This window comes from Somniosus microcephalus, chromosome 26 (genome assembly GCF_052327205.1).
Source record: "Somniosus microcephalus isolate GS21.2 chromosome 26, FLI_Smic_1.0, whole genome shotgun sequence".
NCBI lineage: Eukaryota > Metazoa > Chordata > Chondrichthyes > Squaliformes > Somniosidae > Somniosus > Somniosus microcephalus.
Window position 1 is genome coordinate 667,404 of NC_141012.1, and position 18,116 is coordinate 685,519.

Consider the following 18,116-nt stretch of genomic DNA (forward strand, 5'->3'; position numbering starts at 1 on the left):
TTAGAAATTGTACTTCCGATTCCTTAGTCCAAATCATAAAGTAATGTAAGCAGCAAAGAAAGGATCAGAGAATATCTAGGAAACAGTGACCATAAGAGGTTTGATATAAAAAACTGAAAAGGAGACAACAAAGCCCAGAAAAATTGAGATAAGACAGTGGGAATGTTCAAATGGGAGTTGATTTGGGTGCGGACTAGACATATTCCCACAGGAAGAAATGGCAGTAAAAGTTTGTGGGATGAGTAGAGAAATTAAAATGAGACTCGAGAAAGAGGCGTGGACAAATCTAGAGCTGTGAACACAAAAGAAAATGAAGCGGAATGTGCAAAATATAAAGGGGAAGCGAATAAAATTGAGGCTATGAAGAAAGACTGACGTAATATATACAGGGAAACTAAATCATTTCTAAACAGATAAAGGGGAAGGAATTGGGAAGATTAAGAGATAAAAAGGAAGTCTTGTGGGAGGTGAACTACTGTTGGAGAGACCGAATGATTACTTTGCTTCAGGGGTATGATGGTGGGAATGATCTGGCAGTAGTGGGGAAGCTTCTAGAGGCCATAATGTGGGATAAATGTAATACTCACATAGAAAGACTTGTTGATTACAGGCAGCAAGCATGGACTTGTAAACGGCAAGTTCTGTTTGACAAATTTAAAGAGTCTTTGGGGAAATAAGAGTGTATTGATAAAGAAAATCCAGTGACTGTTGCAGGTAAAAGACATTCGATAAGGTGCCCTTTTTTATTGTTCATGGGATGTGGGCGTCGCTAGCAAGGCCAGCATTTATTGCCCATTCCTAATTGCCCCTTGAGAAGGTGGTGGTGAGCTGCCGCCTTGAACCGCTGCAGTTCGTGTGGTGAAGGTACTCCCACAGTGCTGTTAGGGAGGGAGTTCCAGGATTTTGACCCAGCAACAATGAAGGATCGGCGATATATTCCCAAGTCAGAATGGTGTGTGACTTGGAGGGGAATTTGGAGGTGGTGGTGTTCCCATGCGCCTGCTGCCCTTGTCCTTCTCGGTGGTAGAGGTCACAGATTTGGGAGGTGCTGTCGAAGAAGCCTTGGTGAGTTACTGCAGTGCATCTTGTAGATGGTACACACTGCAGCCACGATGTGCCAGTGGTGGAGGGAGTGAATGTTTAAGGTGGTGGATGGGTTTAATGATAAATGAAGACAACTGCCAGGAGAGCTGGTGCTGATGAGGCCTGTGTTTGTTAACTGACAGAAGAGGTGGTCCTGCTGTGTCCTTAGGGTGCATGGGGTAATCCATATTTCTGTATCGGTCTGGATTGGACATTTATTAAAAATCTGGAGTTTTGTACAGAGCCTGGTCCTCGTCTAACTAATGAAGCTCTCATTCTCATTCCATCCGAACATCATGGATAAAGGAGGAAGTTACATGCAAGGATTTGTCCCATACATGTTCCCAAATGCTGTTAATGGTGTCAGTACATTGAGTGCGGTCCTAGACTTAATGTCATAGAGCTATACAGCACAGAAAGAGGCCCTTCAGCCCATCGTGTCCGCGCCGGTCATCAAGCCCTATCCTAATCCCATTTTCCAGCACTTGGCCCGTACGTAGCCTTGTATACTATGGCGTTTCAAGTGCTCATCTAAATGCTTCTTGAATGTTGTGAGGGGTCCTGCCTCTACCACCCTTTCAGGCAGTGAGTTCCAGATTCCAACCACCCTCTGGGTGAAAAAGTTTTTCCTCAAATCCCCTCTAAACCTCCTGCCCCTTACCTTGAAACTATGCCCCCTGGTTATTGACCCCTCTACTAAGGGGAAAAGCTCCTTTCTATCCATCCTATCTATGCCCCACATAATTTTGTACACCTCATCAGATCCCCCCTCAGCCTTCTCTGCTCTAAGGAAAACAACCTGTCCAGTCTCTCTTCATAGCTGAAATGCTCCAGCCCAGGTAACATCCTGGTGAATCTCCTCTGCACCCTCTCCAATGCAATCACATCCTTCCTATAGTGTGGCGACCAGAACTGATCACAGTATTCCAGCTGTGGCCTAACTAGCGTTTTGTACAGCTCCATCATAACCTCCCTGCTCTTATATTCTATGCCTCGGCTAATGAAGGCAAGTATCCCATATGCCTTTTTAACCACTTTATCTACTTGTCCTGCTGCCTTCAGGGATCTATGTACATGCACACCAAGTTCCCTCTGATCCTCTGTCCTTCCTAGGGTCCTACCATTCATTGTGTATTCCCTTGCCTTGTTAGTCCTCCCAAAATGCATCACCTCACACTTTTCAGGGTTAAATTCCATTTGCCACTGTTCTGCCCATCTGACCAAACCGTCTATATCGTCCTGTAGCCTGAGACTTCCCTCCTCGCTATTTACCACTCCACCAATTTTCATGTCATCTGCGAACTTACTGATCATACCTCCTACATTCATATCTAAATCATTAATGTACACTACAAACAGTAAAGGACCCAGCACCGATCCCTGCGGTACACCACTGGACACAGGCTTCCAGTCACAAAAACAACTTTCAACCATCACCCTCTGCCTCCTGCCACTAAGCCAATTTTGGATCCAATGTGCCAAATTTTCCTGGATCCCATGGGCTCTTATCTTCTTGGCCAGTCTCCCATGTGGGACTTTGTCAAAAGCCTTACTGAAGTCCATGTAGACTACATCAACTGCACTACCCTTATCCACGCACCTAGTCACCCCCCTCAAAATTCAATCAAATTGGTTAGACATGATCTCCCCCTGACAAAGCCATGTTGACTATCTTGATTAATCCTTGCCTCTCCAAGTGGAGACTAATTCTGTCCCTCAGAATTGTTTCCAATAATTTCCCTACCACTGATGTTAGGCTCACTGGCCTGTAATTCCCTGGTTTATCCCTACTACCCTTCTTGAATAATGGTACTACGTTAGCTGTCCTCCAGTCCTCTGGCACCTTCCCTGTGACCAGAGAGGATCTGAAAATTTGTGTCAGAGCCCCTGCAATCTCCTCCCTTGCCTCACACAGCAGCCTGGAATACATCTCGTCCGGGCCTGGGGATTTATCCACTTTTAAGCCCGCTAAAACTGCTAGTACCTCCTCCCTCTCGATACTAATTTGTTCAAATATATCACAATCCCCCTGCCTGACTTCTATGCCTACATCGTCCTTCTCCATAGTAAACACAGATGCAAAATATTAATTTAAAACATCACCCGCATCTTCTGGCTCTACACACAGATTGCCACTTTGGTCCCTAATGGGCCCTACTCTTTCCTTGGTTATCCTCTTGCCCTTAATATACTTATAAAACACCTTGGGATTTTCCTTTATTTTGCCCACCAGTGTTTTTTCATGCCCCCTCTTCGCTCTCCTAATTTTTTTAAGTACCCCCCTGCAATATCTATACTCCTAGGGCTTCCACTGTTTTTAGTCCTTTGTATCTGCCAAAAGCCTCCCTTTTTTTCCTAATCCATTCTTGTAAATCCCTTGACATCCAGGGTTCCCTGGGCTTGTTGGTCCCACCCTTGACCTTTACGGGACCCGTTTATTCCAACTCTTTGCTTTCTGTCCGCCAACCAGTTCTCTGTCCAAGTCAATACCTTGCCCCCAATCCCATGTGCCTTAATTTTGCACGCTAATCTCTTATGCGGGACCTTATCGAAAGCCTTCTGAAAGTCCAAATACACCACATCCACTGGTTCTCCCTTATCTACTTTACCAGTTACATCCTCAAAAATTTCCAGTAGATTAGTCAAGCATGATTTACCTTTTGTAAATCCATCTTGACTTTGTCTGATCCTGTCACTGCTTACCAAGTGCTCTGCTATTACATCTTTTATAATGGACTCTAGCATTTTCCCCACTACCGATGTCAGGCTTACCGGTCTATAATTCCCCGCTTTTTCTCTACCACCTTTTTTGAATAGTGGGGTAATATTAGCTACCCTCCAATCCATGGGTACTGTTCCAGAGTCTATCGAGTTCTGGAAGATGACCAGCAATGCATCTACTATCTCTAGGGCCACTTCCTTAAGTACCCTGGGATGTAGATTATCAGGCCCTGGGGATTTATCGGCCTTCAATCCCATCAATTTTCCTAACACCATTTCCCTACAAATACTGATTTCTTTCAGTTCCACCCTTTCATCAGACCCCCCCGGCATCTCTGGGAGGTTATTTGTGTGGGATTGGCCTTTATATTCTACAGTAGTCAACACTAAGTTTCAACATTGATTGCAATGTACTATAGGGATTTACCATCTGAAATTAACTGCTCTCCACTTATTTCTAGATACCATGAACTGGTAACACAATATGGTGTGCTGGAGCCATTGGCGGTGGTTGACCTTCGACCCCAGAGCCGTGCTAAGGTTGAAGTTCACTTTGAGGGTAAAGTTGAAGTCATGAATATTCGTCTCGATCAGACGGTGGCTGATCTGAAGAAGCAACTTCGAACTGTCGTACAGTTATCAACCAATAATATGCGCTTGTACTACATTGATCAAGACATGGTAAAGGCTTTTGGACCAGAAGAAATGAAATTCAGCACACGTGCTCTTCACTCGTTTAGTATTCGAGATGGAGATGAGATTCATGTAGAACCAAAAACAAAATAGTCTTGTGAATTTACTCTCAATCTTTGCACTTTTTACACAAGTATTTTGTTCGTTAATGAAAGTGTTGCTGGGTCACAGTGCATTTTCACAACTGTAACTGTTAAGGGGTTAGTGATCCAACACATTAGTGCTGAATCTAGTTCACAAAAAAGATCAAAGTTCCTGCCATTAATGAAGAAAGTTTCTATGAAGGACATAAAGAGAAACCTTCTTGAGGCAACCCCGTAATAACGGACCCTGAGATCGCCATCAATCATTGGTCATTAGAGGCATGTGGTGTGATGTGATTATTGAAACCAACAGTGTAAAGTATTGCTAATTACTTTACTGTGCAATATATCAAATGAAGGGCAGACGTTGAATGAGGTTACACAAATCTAGGGTTACGGCCTGTGTGTGACTTTGTTTAATTACCAATCACTCAAGTTTTTGTGAACCTAACTCATCAGTATCGTGCAATATAATTGGGATTTTATGTTTACTTATTGTAAATATACCTACAGATATTAGAAAGATGGGGTAAGATACAGAGCATAAAATTCTTGTTCCTCATCGTCAAAGCTGCATAAAATCATCCCATCAATACATGAAATAGTTAAGCCATTTATTAGTTTCACTCAGTTACATCACCCACCCTCCTGCCATCAGAAATATAGGGAAGATATTATCCTTCTCCTTTAAAAACAGGTTTTAGATACATTACTGCATTATGTATTTCAATAGTAACTTTCAAGAGGGAATTGGATATATACTTTAAAAGAAAAAATTTGGAGGGCTATGGGGAAAGAGCAGGGGAGTGGGAATAATTGGATTGAATCTTTCAAAGAGCTGGCACAGGCACGATGGGCCAAATGGCCTCCTTCTGTGCTGTATGATCCTATGATTATTTTAATATTTCAAAAACATGAATGAGTATGATTTCTGAATCAATGACAATCCTTTTAGCAGAATCCATTTCTTAGCCCTTGCAGTACCTGGTTCAGTTCTGAATATGATGTTTATACACAGGCAGTGAGCACTAAGCTGCACAAGTCAGTACCTTGAACACAATGCTACATAATTAATGCACATCCACACTGGCCGCAGTGCTGTACAAACTGCACACACTACAACAGTACTTTATAAGTTGTATATGTATATGGTTTCTGCATTGCATTCAGTGTGTTGACTGTGCAATATACATATAAGTACATTTAATTATGTGGCATTAATATATTGAAAGATTCAAATTATCCCATAAATGGCAAGCGTAAACCTCAAGTGTTGTCTCACCGTCATTTTCAATCTGGAGATGTTAAATCCTTGGAACATGTTCCAAGTTGCATTATTCCATTTAATGTGTTTTGTTATTTGTGCATGTGTTTAATGAATTGTTCACAGAACTATATTAATTCTGTTAGTAACAACTTTTTTTGACCGTGGTGAGTTAATGGCTGATGGTGTGCACCCGTGTTCTAATCGTCTGATTGAGAGAGATCGTTGTGTAAATAATCACATCTCAGGGTTCATTTTCTCCCATGGTTTGAAATGCTGTCCTTGGGCCCCTTTGGGGAGATATTTATGCTGCAATATTCCCACGTCACTGTTCGTCAATCATGGAATTCGATCTGCTGATTGCTGTAATGGAAGGAACTGATTTTGTGTTCTGGAGTGAGACTCATGTGGTGCCAAGTCAGGGTAGGGCCCTAAGCAGGCATTAAGATTTAACAGGACAATGTTCCTCATTGCTTGTCCCCTATACAGATAGGCAGAACGTGCTGTTTGTATATGGAGATTTGCTACATTCAAAGGAAAACTGCACCTAAGATGAGTAATCATTTGCCTGCAGTTTGCAAGAAACTTGACCCAAGTGGAATGCTCCATTCCCATATATCTGTGTATGTTGAACTGTGACCTTTAGGATTTATTTGTAATCCTGCTGTTTTAACAATGTGTGAAATCAGGAACCTGGTGTATCTGGTTACGGCTTTGTCCTCTGAATGATGTTAGAAATTCTTTCATATAAAATATTTCAATTGTTTTGGGACTCTGAAGGTGAATTTCTGCTGTGGTGTAATGATGTCACTAGATAGATATTGGAGGCTGGTGGGGGTAAAAAGAATGAATCTGAGAGAAATGTCCAGCAAGCAGCCAACACTGAACTGGCAGAGAGCAAGGCTGCAGCAACCCAGTTCCAATCAGTAGTTACAGTATTGATTCATAGCTGGTAGCTGACTTCTGTCCACCCTGTTGTGGTATTTTGTCTGCTTGCATGCTTCTGGGCAGTAAATTTTAATGTATTGAAAGTGAGGGGGGAGGTCTGCACTTTCAAAACATTTAAAACAACCGTTAATTTATAAAATGTCCTGGAGATTCATAGACCCATCAATACTTTCCTAGTTGGGCTCGACACTGGAGTTATACTCTGCACCGGGTCCAGTGACATGATGTGAGACTGTCTCCCTCACCTCCGCAATCCAGTCAGGATCTGACTCTGGATTTATACTATCACCTTTTTAAAAGAGGCTGCACTCAGTAACACCAAACATCAGCGAGTCAGGTAAAACTCAACATTACTTGTTACTTGCACAATGTTGAGGGAGATGACGGGGCAAAGGATCAGCCAGCTTTTAAGCAGCTTCCATGTTTTCCTATTACTGTACATGAGATGGAATGTAAACCTCATAATATGAAATTGGAGATATGAGGACTATAACATTTTTCTTTTACTATGTAAAACTTGTAATTTGTTATTTTTGGCCCCACCTTCCTCATAGAAGTTACTACTGTAAGTTGGGTCCCTGGTTCTGGAGGGGTAGTAACGGCCATATCACTTGTGCCCTTTGGTAACACGTCCATTGCTGTGCCTCTTTGGGGTGCCTTTATTGCTGTTTCCATTGCTGTGTCTCATCACTGGTCTCAGTATTTTATGTTGTTGCCTGATGTCATTCTAGAACCTGCATGTTGATCGAGCTTAACTCATTCTGTATCTGAAACATTAATCTAAAGCTATCCGTTAATGAATCAAACTCTGCATTACTGAGTCAATCTCTCAACTATACTGCATGTAAATCCATTTAATTTTAGTAAGTGAGTGAGCATATTTCAATCTAATTATTGGCTGAAAAATTATAGGGAATATTTTAAGTACTGTACAGCTTAATGAATTATCATGGCCAATAAAAAGCTCAATTTCCATACCAAGGATTGCAGTGATCATTTCTGAGTGTTCGGGTTGTGGTTAAACAGACCAAAGCAGTTCCCTGTAGATCCAGTAGATTGTGTTTCGGTTTTTGAGGGGGAAAATACAACCCTTTCTGTCCTCTTACACTCCTCCACACCAACTACCAAAATAAGCCTTTTTTTTATTTAATTGAACCTGCTGTCTGGGAAGCCAGAATTGTTGTATTTACATAGACCCACAGATTAGCAGATGATGTAGACAAATACTGAAACCCATGTGAGTGCCCATTGATGCATCCTATTACAAGCACTCTTATCTCCCAGATTTGGTGCTGTCAGTCACATATTGAAGATGTCACTAATATTTCTGTTTTGTATCACTTTTTGGTGCCGGAGGTTTTGGTTCTCATGTAGGAAACACTGGCCAATTAACATCACACGTTGGGATCTCTACTGTGAATGGGTTCCAGAGCTTGCCGTGTGCTGGGGAGAGAAACCTTGAAACAGGTCGCATTTTAGAAATTCTGCCCATGGAGAGATAGAAAGAGCAAGCTGCAAAACTCAGTGACTTGTACAACTTGGCTAAATCTGAGACTGCCTTTTTTTAAAAAAGGGCAAATCATAATCCCTCCAGTTTTGTATAGTCATGATCCTCACATCCTCTCAGAAGGATTGCCAGTTGATGTTAGGCTTGTTTGGGCCTTAAAGTCACTGCAACACTAATAATCTGGTGCAGTCTCCAAAGATTTCCTCATAATTTTGCAGCCAATTGGTAATCAAGGGGCTTCCATACCAAAGCTCAGGTCTACTTCCCTATCACAGATGCTCCCACTCTGGTGAAGGAACCCCTTTCCATAAGCTAGCCCCTTCCATGATCTTGAAGTGTAGCTAAAATCACATGGGGGGGGGGGGGGAAGAAGCAAAACCAAAGTCCTATCATTTTTTTATGATGCACTTTTAACTAATTAGTTATTTTTCCACTGAGTCAAAGCAGAGAATGTGAATGGGCAAATTGTCAGAATTTGATATACAAATGAAAACCGCACTCACCATACCAACTGAGTGACTTACTATGGTAGACGTAGAGATGGTGTTTCCACTTGTTGGGAATCCAAAACTAAATATAAGATAGTCATTAATAAATCCAATAAGGAATTCAGGAGAAACTTCTTTACCCAGAGAGTGGTGAGAATATGGAACTCGCTACCACAGGGAGTGGTTGAGACGAATAGTATAGATGCATTTAAGGAGAAGCTAGATAAACACACGAGGGAGAAAGGAATAGAAGGATATGTTGATATGGTGTGATGAAGTGGGGTGGGAGGAGACTCGTGTGGAGCATAAACACCGGCATGGACCAGTTGGGCCGAACAGCCTGTTTCTGTGCTGTAATTCTATGTACTAAGCTACTTCAGAGAGCACAGAGTCAACCAGAAAGTGTGGACTAAAGTCACGTGTAGGCAAAATCAAGCAGGGATGGCAAATTCCATTCCTTGAGGGACAGCAGTGAGATGGATTTTTTTAATGAAAATCTGGCACTTTCCATTTTCACTTTTTCCATTGCTAACCCACAAATTACCAGATTTTTCAAATTCATTTTCACAACTTGCTATGGTGGAATTTGAATTCCTGCCCTCTGGGTTGCTAGTGCAGGACCAAAACTCCGCCAAGTAGGATTTGAGTTAGTAAAAGGGGTAGTCTTGTTAGCAGGATTAGAAATAGCGGCATCTGCAATAGGGCGGCAGTTAGCAGATTAAGTGCATTGCTCCAAGAGTACAATCCTAACTAGGAGAGCGGTCTCCATAATGAAACGTGATAGCAAGGCCTCATTTTTTCTGACATTCTCTAGCAGTTCTTGCATGGTCTATGATACTTGGATAACAGAAGGTCTGTGCTAACCACTTAAAATAAAGAAGAACTATCCTCTGATCGTTTCCTACTCAATGCTTTCTAATCCTCAAGTTTCCTGATCAGGGAATTTCCCAGCGGAATGACCATTGTACTACTTTAAAGAGCCTAAGTTTAGAGAGTTTTAAAATATTCCAATGTGAAAAAACAGAATCTCAAGAAGTGAAATTGCAATAGACTTAGAAAAAACTTCAAACAAACACAACACAAAGTTCAGAAAGTAAAAGTCAACGGAGACTGGTTTTGTGACCAAACCGCAATCTGCGCATTTCATGGACAATTTGGAAAATCCTGAACTCCATAAATATTTGTACATTTAATTATTCGTTCTGTCACCACAATGAAGAGCCTCCGACATTCACAGCTGCAAACTGCATAATCACCGTGCACACTCGACGCAAGACACAGTCACGTGGGCAACCAGCACAGCGCATTATATTCTAACATTTCCCCTCTAACCAGCGGGATTATAGGTAGCAGAAATAGTAAATTTACAACAACAACTTGTATTTATACAATGCCATTAACATAGTAAAACGTCCCAAGGCCCTTCACAGGAGCGAGGTATCAGGACAGGTGACCAAAAGCTTGGTCAAAGTGGCAGGTTTTAAGGAACGTCTTAAAGGAGGAAAGAGGTGAGGTTTAGGGAGGGAAATCCAGAGCTTAGGTCCTTGGCAGCTGAAGGCACAGCCGCCAATGTTGGAGTGATTAAAATCGGGAATGCTTAAGATGCCAGAATTGGAGGAGCGCAGATATCTCGGAGGGTCATGGTGCTGGAGGAGATTACAGAGATAGGCAGGGTCGAGGCCATGGAGGGATTTGAAAACAAGGATGGGAATTTTAGAAGCGAGGTATTGCTTAACCGGGAGCTAATATAGGTCAGCGAGCACAGGGGTGATGGGCGAACGGGACTTGGTGCAAGTTGGGATGATCTCATGAGAACATAAGAATTAGGAGCAGGAGTAGGCCACATGGCCCCTCGAGCCTGCTCCGCCATTCAATAAGATCATGGCTGATCTTCAACCTCACTTTCCTGCCCGATCCCCATATCCCTTAATTTCTCTGAAGTCCTAAAATCTATCGATCTTAGCTTTGAATACACTCAATGACTGAGCATCCACAGCACTTTGGGGCAGAGAATTCCAAAGATTCACAACCCTCTGAGTGAAGAAATTCTTCCTCATCTCAGTCTTAAAAGGCCAGTTCCTTATCCTGAGACTATGCCCCCTAGTTCTGGACTCTCCAGCCAGGGGAAACAATCTCTCAGCGTCTACTCTGTCAATCCCCTTCAGAATCTCATATGTTTCAATGAGATCACCTCTCATTCTTCTAAACTCGAGAGAGTATAGGCCCAAGGGCAGGAAGGTAGTGCAGAAATCCCCTGGGGTTGTCTCCCTTAGCAACAGGTTCACCGCCTTAGGTACTGTTGTCGGGGGGGGTGACACATCGGGGGAAGGCACCAGCAGCCAGGCTCATGGCACCATGACTGGCTCTGTTGCAAAGAAGGGAGGGAAAAAGAGTGGCAGGGCTATAGTAATAGGGGATTCGATTGTAAGGGGAATAGATAGGGGTTTCTGTGGTCGCGACCGAGACTCCAGGATGGTATGTTGCCTCCCTGGTGCAAGGGTCAAGGATGTCTCGGCGCGGGTGCAGAACATTCTGGAGGGGGAGGGGGAACAGCCAGTTGTCGTGATACATGTTGGTACCAACGACGTAGCTAAAAAAAGGGAAGAGGTCCTACAAGTAGAATTTCGGGAGTTAGGAGCCAAGCTAAAAAGTAGGACCTCGAAGGTAGTAATCTCTGGATTACTACCAGTGCCACGTGCTAGTAAGAGTACAGAGAACAGGATAGTTAGGCTAAATACGTGGCTTGAGCAGTGGTGTAAGAGGGAGGGTTTTAAATTTTTGAGGCATTGGAACCAGTTTTGTGGTAGGTGTGACCTATACAAAAGGGACGGTCTACACCTGTGCAGAGATGGAACTGATGTTCTCGGGGTAATTTTTGATAAAGCAGTTCGGGAGCATTTAAACTAGTATGGCAGGGGGCTAGAAACCTATGTAGTGAAATAGAGGAAAGTGAAAGGCAGACAGAAATAAATGATAAAAGGGTGAGGAACAAAAAACAAAGGGCCAAACTAATTCATAAAAAATGTGAGCATAAAAAAAGCCTGAGGGTTTTATACCTTAATGCGAGAAGCATCAGGAACAAGGTAGATGAATTAGCTGTGGAAATAGAGGTTAATAATTATGACCTAATTGGGATTACGGAAACATGGTTGCAGGGTGAGCAGGGCTGGGAGCTTAACATACAGGGGTATTCAGTATTTAGGAAGGATCGACAAAAAAGAAAGGGAGGAGGGGTAGCATTGCTAGTAAAAGAGGGGATAAATGCAATTGAAAGGAAGGATATTAACTCAGTTAATACAGAATCTATATGGGTGGAGCTAAGAAATAGCGAGGGGCGAAAAACATTAATAGGAGTGGTATATAGGCCTCCAAATAGTAAAATAGAGGTTAGGGAGGGCATCACGAGGGAAATTAGAGAAGCGTGCAATAAGAGCACAGCTGTCATCATAGGTGACTTTAACTTACATATAGATTGGACTAGCCTAATCAGTAAAAATAATGAGGAGGAGGAATTCCTTGAGTGTTTGAGGGATGGTTATCTGGATCAATATGTCGAGGAACCAACTCGGGAACAGGCTATATTGGACTGGGTACTGTGCAATGAGAAGGGACTAATCAGTAATCTTGTTGTACGGGGACCCTTGGGTCAGAGCGATCATAACATGATCGATTTCTCACTCGAAATGGAGAGCGAAGAAAGTGACTCAGAGACTAAGGTCCTGAATTTAAACAAGGGGAATTATGATGCCATGAGACGGGAACTGAGTAGGTCTGATTGGACAACGTTCCTGGGAGGACTGGAGGTAGATAAACAATGGCAAACATTTAAAGATAGAATGACAAAATTGCAAAAATTGTTTATACCAATCTGGCATAAAAGGAAATCTAAAAAGGTGACTCAACCGTGGATAACAGGGGAAATTAGAGACAGCATAAAATCCAAAGATAGGGCGTATAAAATAGCCAAAAAAAGCGCCAGAGCGGAAGATTGGGAACAGTTTAAGATAGAGCAAAGGAGGGCAAAGGGCATAATCAAGAGGGGCAAAATAGCTTACGAAAACAAGCTGGCGGAAAATATAAAAACTAACTCCAAAAGCTTTTATAAGTATATCAAAAGGAAAAGACTGGTGAAAACCAAAGTTGGTCCATTGCAGTCAGATACGGGGGAATATATAATGGGAAATAAGGAAATGGCAGATCAACTAAATGCATACTTTGGGTCAGTCTTTACGAAGGAAGACACAAAAAACCTCCCTGGGATATCGGGAAAAATAGGGACATTGGCAAAGGAGGAACTGACGCAAATCAATATCTCTAAGGATATGGTGTTAAGGAAGCTAAAGGGATTGAAGGTGGACAAATCCCCAGGGCCTGATAACATGCATCCTAGGGTACTGAAGGAGGTGGCCCTAGAGATAGCGGATGCACTAAGGATGATTTTTCAGAATTCATTAGACTCGGGAACAGTGCCGATGGATTGGAGGGTAGCTAACGTTACCCCACTATTCAAAAAGGGGGGTAGGGAAAAAGCAGGTAATTACAGACCTGTAAGCCTTACATCAGTTGTGGGCAAAATGCTGGAGTCCATCATTAAGGATGAAATAGCGGAGCACTTAGCAAATGGGGACAGGATAGGACAGAGTCAACATGGATTTACAAAGGGTAAATCGTGCTTGACTAATCTATTGGAATTTTTTGAGGGAGTAACTGGTAGAATAGATGGGGGAGAGCCAGTAGATGTGGTGTACCTGGACTTCCAAAAGGCCTTCGATAAGGTCCCACATAAAAGATTAGCATGGAAAATTGAGGCTCATGGGATAAAGGGGAAAGTTTTGGCGTGGATAGGGAACTGGCTGTCAGATAGAAAACAGAGAGTTGGAATAAACGGCTCATTTTCTGAATGGCAGGCAGTAACAAGTGGGGTACCACAGGGATCTGTCCTGGGCCCCCAGCTGTTCACAATTTACATTAATGACCTGGATCAGGGAGTCGGATGCAGCATTTCCAAATTTGCAGACGACACTAAACTAGGAGGGGGGGTGGGCTCAGAGGAAGAGACCAGGAAGCTCCAGAGCGATTTGGACAGACTGGGCGATTGGGCGGATAAATGGCAGATGCACTATAATGTGGACAAGTGCGAAGTTATCCACCTTGGGTGCAGGAACGGGAGGGCAAATTATTATTTAAATGGCAATAGATTGGGAGAGGGGGAAGTACAGAGAGACCTGGGTGTTCTTGTACACCAGTCACTGAAGGCGAGCATGCAGGTGCAACAGGCGGTCAAGAAGGCAAACGGTATGCTGGCCTTCATAGCAAAAGGGTTAGAATACAGGAACAGGGATACCTTGCTGCAGCTGTACAGGGCACTGGTGAGACCACACCTCGAGTACTGTGTACAGTTTTGGTCGCCTCATCTGAGGAAGGATGTTCTTGCCATGGAGGGGGTGCAGCGGCGATTCACCAGGCTGATACCAGGAATGGCGGGAATGACCTATGAGGAGAGACTATGTAGTTTAGGGATGTACACACTGGAGTTTAGAAGATTGAGAGGGGACCTCATAGAAGTGTATAAAATTCTGACAGGTCTAGACAGACTGGATGCAGAAGGAATGTTTCCCTTGGCGGGTGAGAACAGAACTAGAGGACATAATTTAAGGATAAGGGCTAAACCATTTAGGACAGAGATGAGGGGGAATTTCTTCACTCAGAGAGTGGTGAACCTGTGGAACTCATTGCCACAGAGGGCAGTGTACGCCAGCTCATTAAATATATTTAAGAGGGAATTAGATATATTTCTACGGGCAAAAGGGGTTAAGGGTTACGGAGAGAAGGCGGGGACGGGATACTGAATTAAAGGATCAGCCATGATCTCATCGAATGGCGGAGCAGGCATGAAGGGCCGAATGGCCTACTCCTGCTCCTATCTTCTATGTATCTATGTAATCTACTCAATCTCTCCTCATAGGACAACCCTCTCATCCCAGGGATCAATCTAGCGAACCTTTGTTGCACCGTCTCTAAGGCAAGTATATCCTTCCTTAAATAAGGAGACCAAAACTGTGCTCACCAGAGCCCTGTACAATTGTAGCAAGGCTTCCTTATTCTTGTACTCCAACCCTCTAGCAATAAAGGCCAACATGCCAGAGAAGGATGGGAATTTGCCTTTTGCTACAGGAAACTTCGCGATATCCGGCACCGACGGTACCGAGCTGCTGCCAATCTATCAAAACTTCCGGATAGACCAGCGCTAATGTTGAAGGATATGGAGGTTTTCATCTCCGTATCTGACAACAAACACTGTTGCTTAGCAACAGCCTGTAAACACTCGGCCCGTACCTTGGAAGCATCTCTGAAGCTGTTGCTAAGCTACAGAGACGCTTTCCAGAGCCTGACTGTTAAAAAAATGCTAGGAGAAGAAAAAAAACCTAACCAAAATGGCTGCTGATTTCTGCCGTTAGATCGAGGTTTCCGGACATACAACCTTCGGATAAACCAAAGTTTCCTGTATTTGCCTTCCTAATTGCTTGCTGTTCCTGCATGCTAACTCTGTGTTTCTTGTACGAGGACACCCAAATATCTCTGAACACCAACATTTCATAGTTTCTCACCATTTGAAAAATATTCTGTTTTTCTATTCTTCCTATCAAAGTGAATAACCCCACATTTCCCCACATTATACTCCATCTGCCACCTTATTGCCCATTCACTTAACCTGTCTATATCCCTTTGCAGGCTCTTTGCGTTGTCCTCACTTCTTACTTTTCCACCTAGCTTTGTATCATCAGCTAACTTGGATACATTGCACTCAGTCCCTTCATCTAAGTCATTAATATAGCTTGTAAATAGCTGAGGTCCATGAGAATTTCAAGTTTCCGGAGGGTAGAACGTGGAAGGCTGTCCAAGAGTGCATTGGAATAGTCAAGTCTAGAAGTAAAGGCATGAATGAGGTTTTCAGCAGCAGATGAACTGAGGCAAGCGCGGAGTCGAGCAATGTTACGGAGGTGGAAATAGACAGTCTTAGTGATGGCGCACACATGTGGTCAGAAACTCCTTTCGGGGTCAAATATGACTCCAAGGTTGTGAACAGTCTGCTTCAGCCTCGGACAGTTGCCAGGGAGAGAGATGGAGTCGGTGGCGGGGACCAAAGACAATGGCTTCAGTCTTCCCAGTATTTAGTTGGAGGAAATTTCTGCCAAGATGTCGGACAAGAAGTGTAACAATTTAGAGACAGTGGAGGGGTCAAGAAAGGTGGTGGTGAGGTGGAGCTGGGTGTCGTCAGCGTACATGTGGAAGATGATGCTGCATTTTTGGATGATGTCGCCGAGGGGAAGCCTGTAGATGAGAAATAGGAGGGGCCAAGGATAGATCCTTGGGGGACACCAGAGGTAACGATGCGGGAGCAGGAAACAAAGCCATTGCAGGTGATTCTCTGGCTATGATTAGATAGATAAGAATGGAACCAGGCGAGTGCATTCTCACCCAGCTGGACAATGGTGGAGAGGTGTTGGAGGAGGATGGTGTGGTCAACCTTGTCAGAGGCTGCAGACAGGTCGAGGAGGACAAGGAGGGATAGTTTACCATTGTTATAGGATGTCATTTGTGAATTTGAGAAGAGCCATTTCAGTACTGTGGCAGCGGCGGAAACCTGATTGGAGAGATTCAAACATGGAGTTCGGGGAAAGATGAGCATGGATTTGGGAGGCAACAACACGTTCAAGGACTTTGGAGAGGAAAGGGAGGTTGGAGATGGGGCGATATTTTGCAAAGACGGAGGGGGTCAAGGGTTGTTTTTTTGAGGAGAGGTGATGACGGCAGATTTGAAGGAGAGGGGTACAGTACCTGAGGAGGCAGCCGTTAACAATATCAGCTAATTTAGCAATAGAATTTGAGTTCCCAGAAATAACAGCATCAATAGGGTTGGAATTTTAGAAACAATAGTCTCACCAACAACAATAATTTGCATTTCAATAGCATTGGAGTTACCAAGAACAGCAGTTTATTAGGAACAGAATTAGAGTTAGCAAAAATAGCAGCACGACCAACAGGACTAAGGTTAGCAGAAAAAGTGCCTTTATCGGGAAGATTAGAGTTCAGCGAAGAAGCATTTGAGTTATCAGGAAAAGTGGGCTCGGGAACAAGATAAGTGTATCTGGAGACTGCAGCCTCATAAACAGGATTCAAGTAGATAGGAGTGATAGCCACACCAGCACAGTTAGAGTTAGCAGAAACAACATTGTTATCAACGGGATTAGATTTAACACAGAAATAAACATTACTGGTAGGATTAATGAAAGTAGAAACAACAAGCTCTCGGGCAGGATAAGAGTTAACAGCAGGACCAGCGGCACTATTAGCATTAAAGGTAGTAACAAATAGCAATTTTAACATCAATATTGGAGTTAATGGTGCAGCAGCCTTATTATTACTACTAAACAGAAACAGAGTTTAGCATTATCAAAAACATCAGCCTTAAGAAAGGATTAGAGTTAACAGAAGCAACAGTTTGACCGGCAGGTTTGGAGCTAGCAGAAATAGCTACAGGTGTGGTGCCAGAGGACTGCTAACATGGTACCGTTGTTTTAAAAAAGAGAAAGGGATAGACCAAGTAATTACAAACCAGTCAGCATAACCTTGGTGGTGGGAAAATTATTGGAAAAAATTCTGAGAGACAGGATAAATCTTCATTTAGAAAGACATGGATTAATCAGGGATAGTCAGCATGGATTTGTTAAGGGAAGGTCGTGTCTGACTAACTTGATTGAATTTTTTTAAGAGGTATAAGAATATAAGAAATAGGAGCAGGAGTCGGCCATTCAGCCCTTCGAGCCTGCTCCGCCATTCAATGAGATCATGGCTGATCTTCTGCCCCAGCTCCATTCATCGGCCCTATCGCCATATCCCTTGATGCCCTTACTAGTCAGAAATCTATCGACTTCTGTTTTGAATATACCCAATGACTGAGCCTGCACAGCCTTCTTGGGTAGAGAATTCCAAAGATTCACCACCCTCTGTGTGAAGAAATTTCTTCTCATCTCAGTCCTGAATGGCCTACCCTTTATCCTGAGGCTGTGACCCCTAGTTCTAGACTCCCCAGCCAAGGGAAACATTCTCCCAGCATCCACCCTATCAAGCCCTGTAATAATTTTGTATGCTTCAATGAGTCCCCTCTCATTCTTCTGAATTCAAGAGAATACAGGCCTAGTTTACTCAATCTCTTCTCATACGACAGTCCCGCCATCCCAGGAATCAATCTTGTGAACCTTCGTTGCACTCCCTCTATGGCAAGTATATCCTTCCTTAGGTAAGGAGACAAAAATTGTACACAGTAC

The 18,116-nt window shown here is 43.2% G+C and overlaps 2 protein-coding genes across 4 annotated transcripts in view; both read left to right on the forward strand.

Moving 5' to 3' along the window:
• The window catches only part of LOC147100181 (tubulin-specific chaperone cofactor E-like protein), a 100,987-nt gene extending 93,218 nt beyond the window's left edge, over positions 1–7,769 (forward strand). For all 3 annotated transcript variants that reach the window (XM_085967607.1, XM_085967608.1, XM_085967609.1), the window contains exon 8: positions 4,266–7,769. In XM_085967607.1, coding sequence (XP_085823733.1) covers positions 4,266–4,590 — 325 coding nt within the window. In that variant the 3' untranslated portion in view covers positions 4,591–7,769. The remainder of the gene's footprint in view (positions 1–4,265) is intronic.
• Positions 7,770–14,924: 7,155 nt separating this feature from the next.
• Positions 14,925–18,116, forward strand: part of tecta (tectorin alpha) — a 97,628-nt gene continuing 94,436 nt past the window's right edge. Inside the window, exon 1 of the mRNA XM_085968215.1 lies at positions 14,925–14,988. Within this exon, the coding sequence (XP_085824341.1) occupies positions 14,925–14,988 (64 nt within the window). The remainder of the gene's footprint in view (positions 14,989–18,116) is intronic.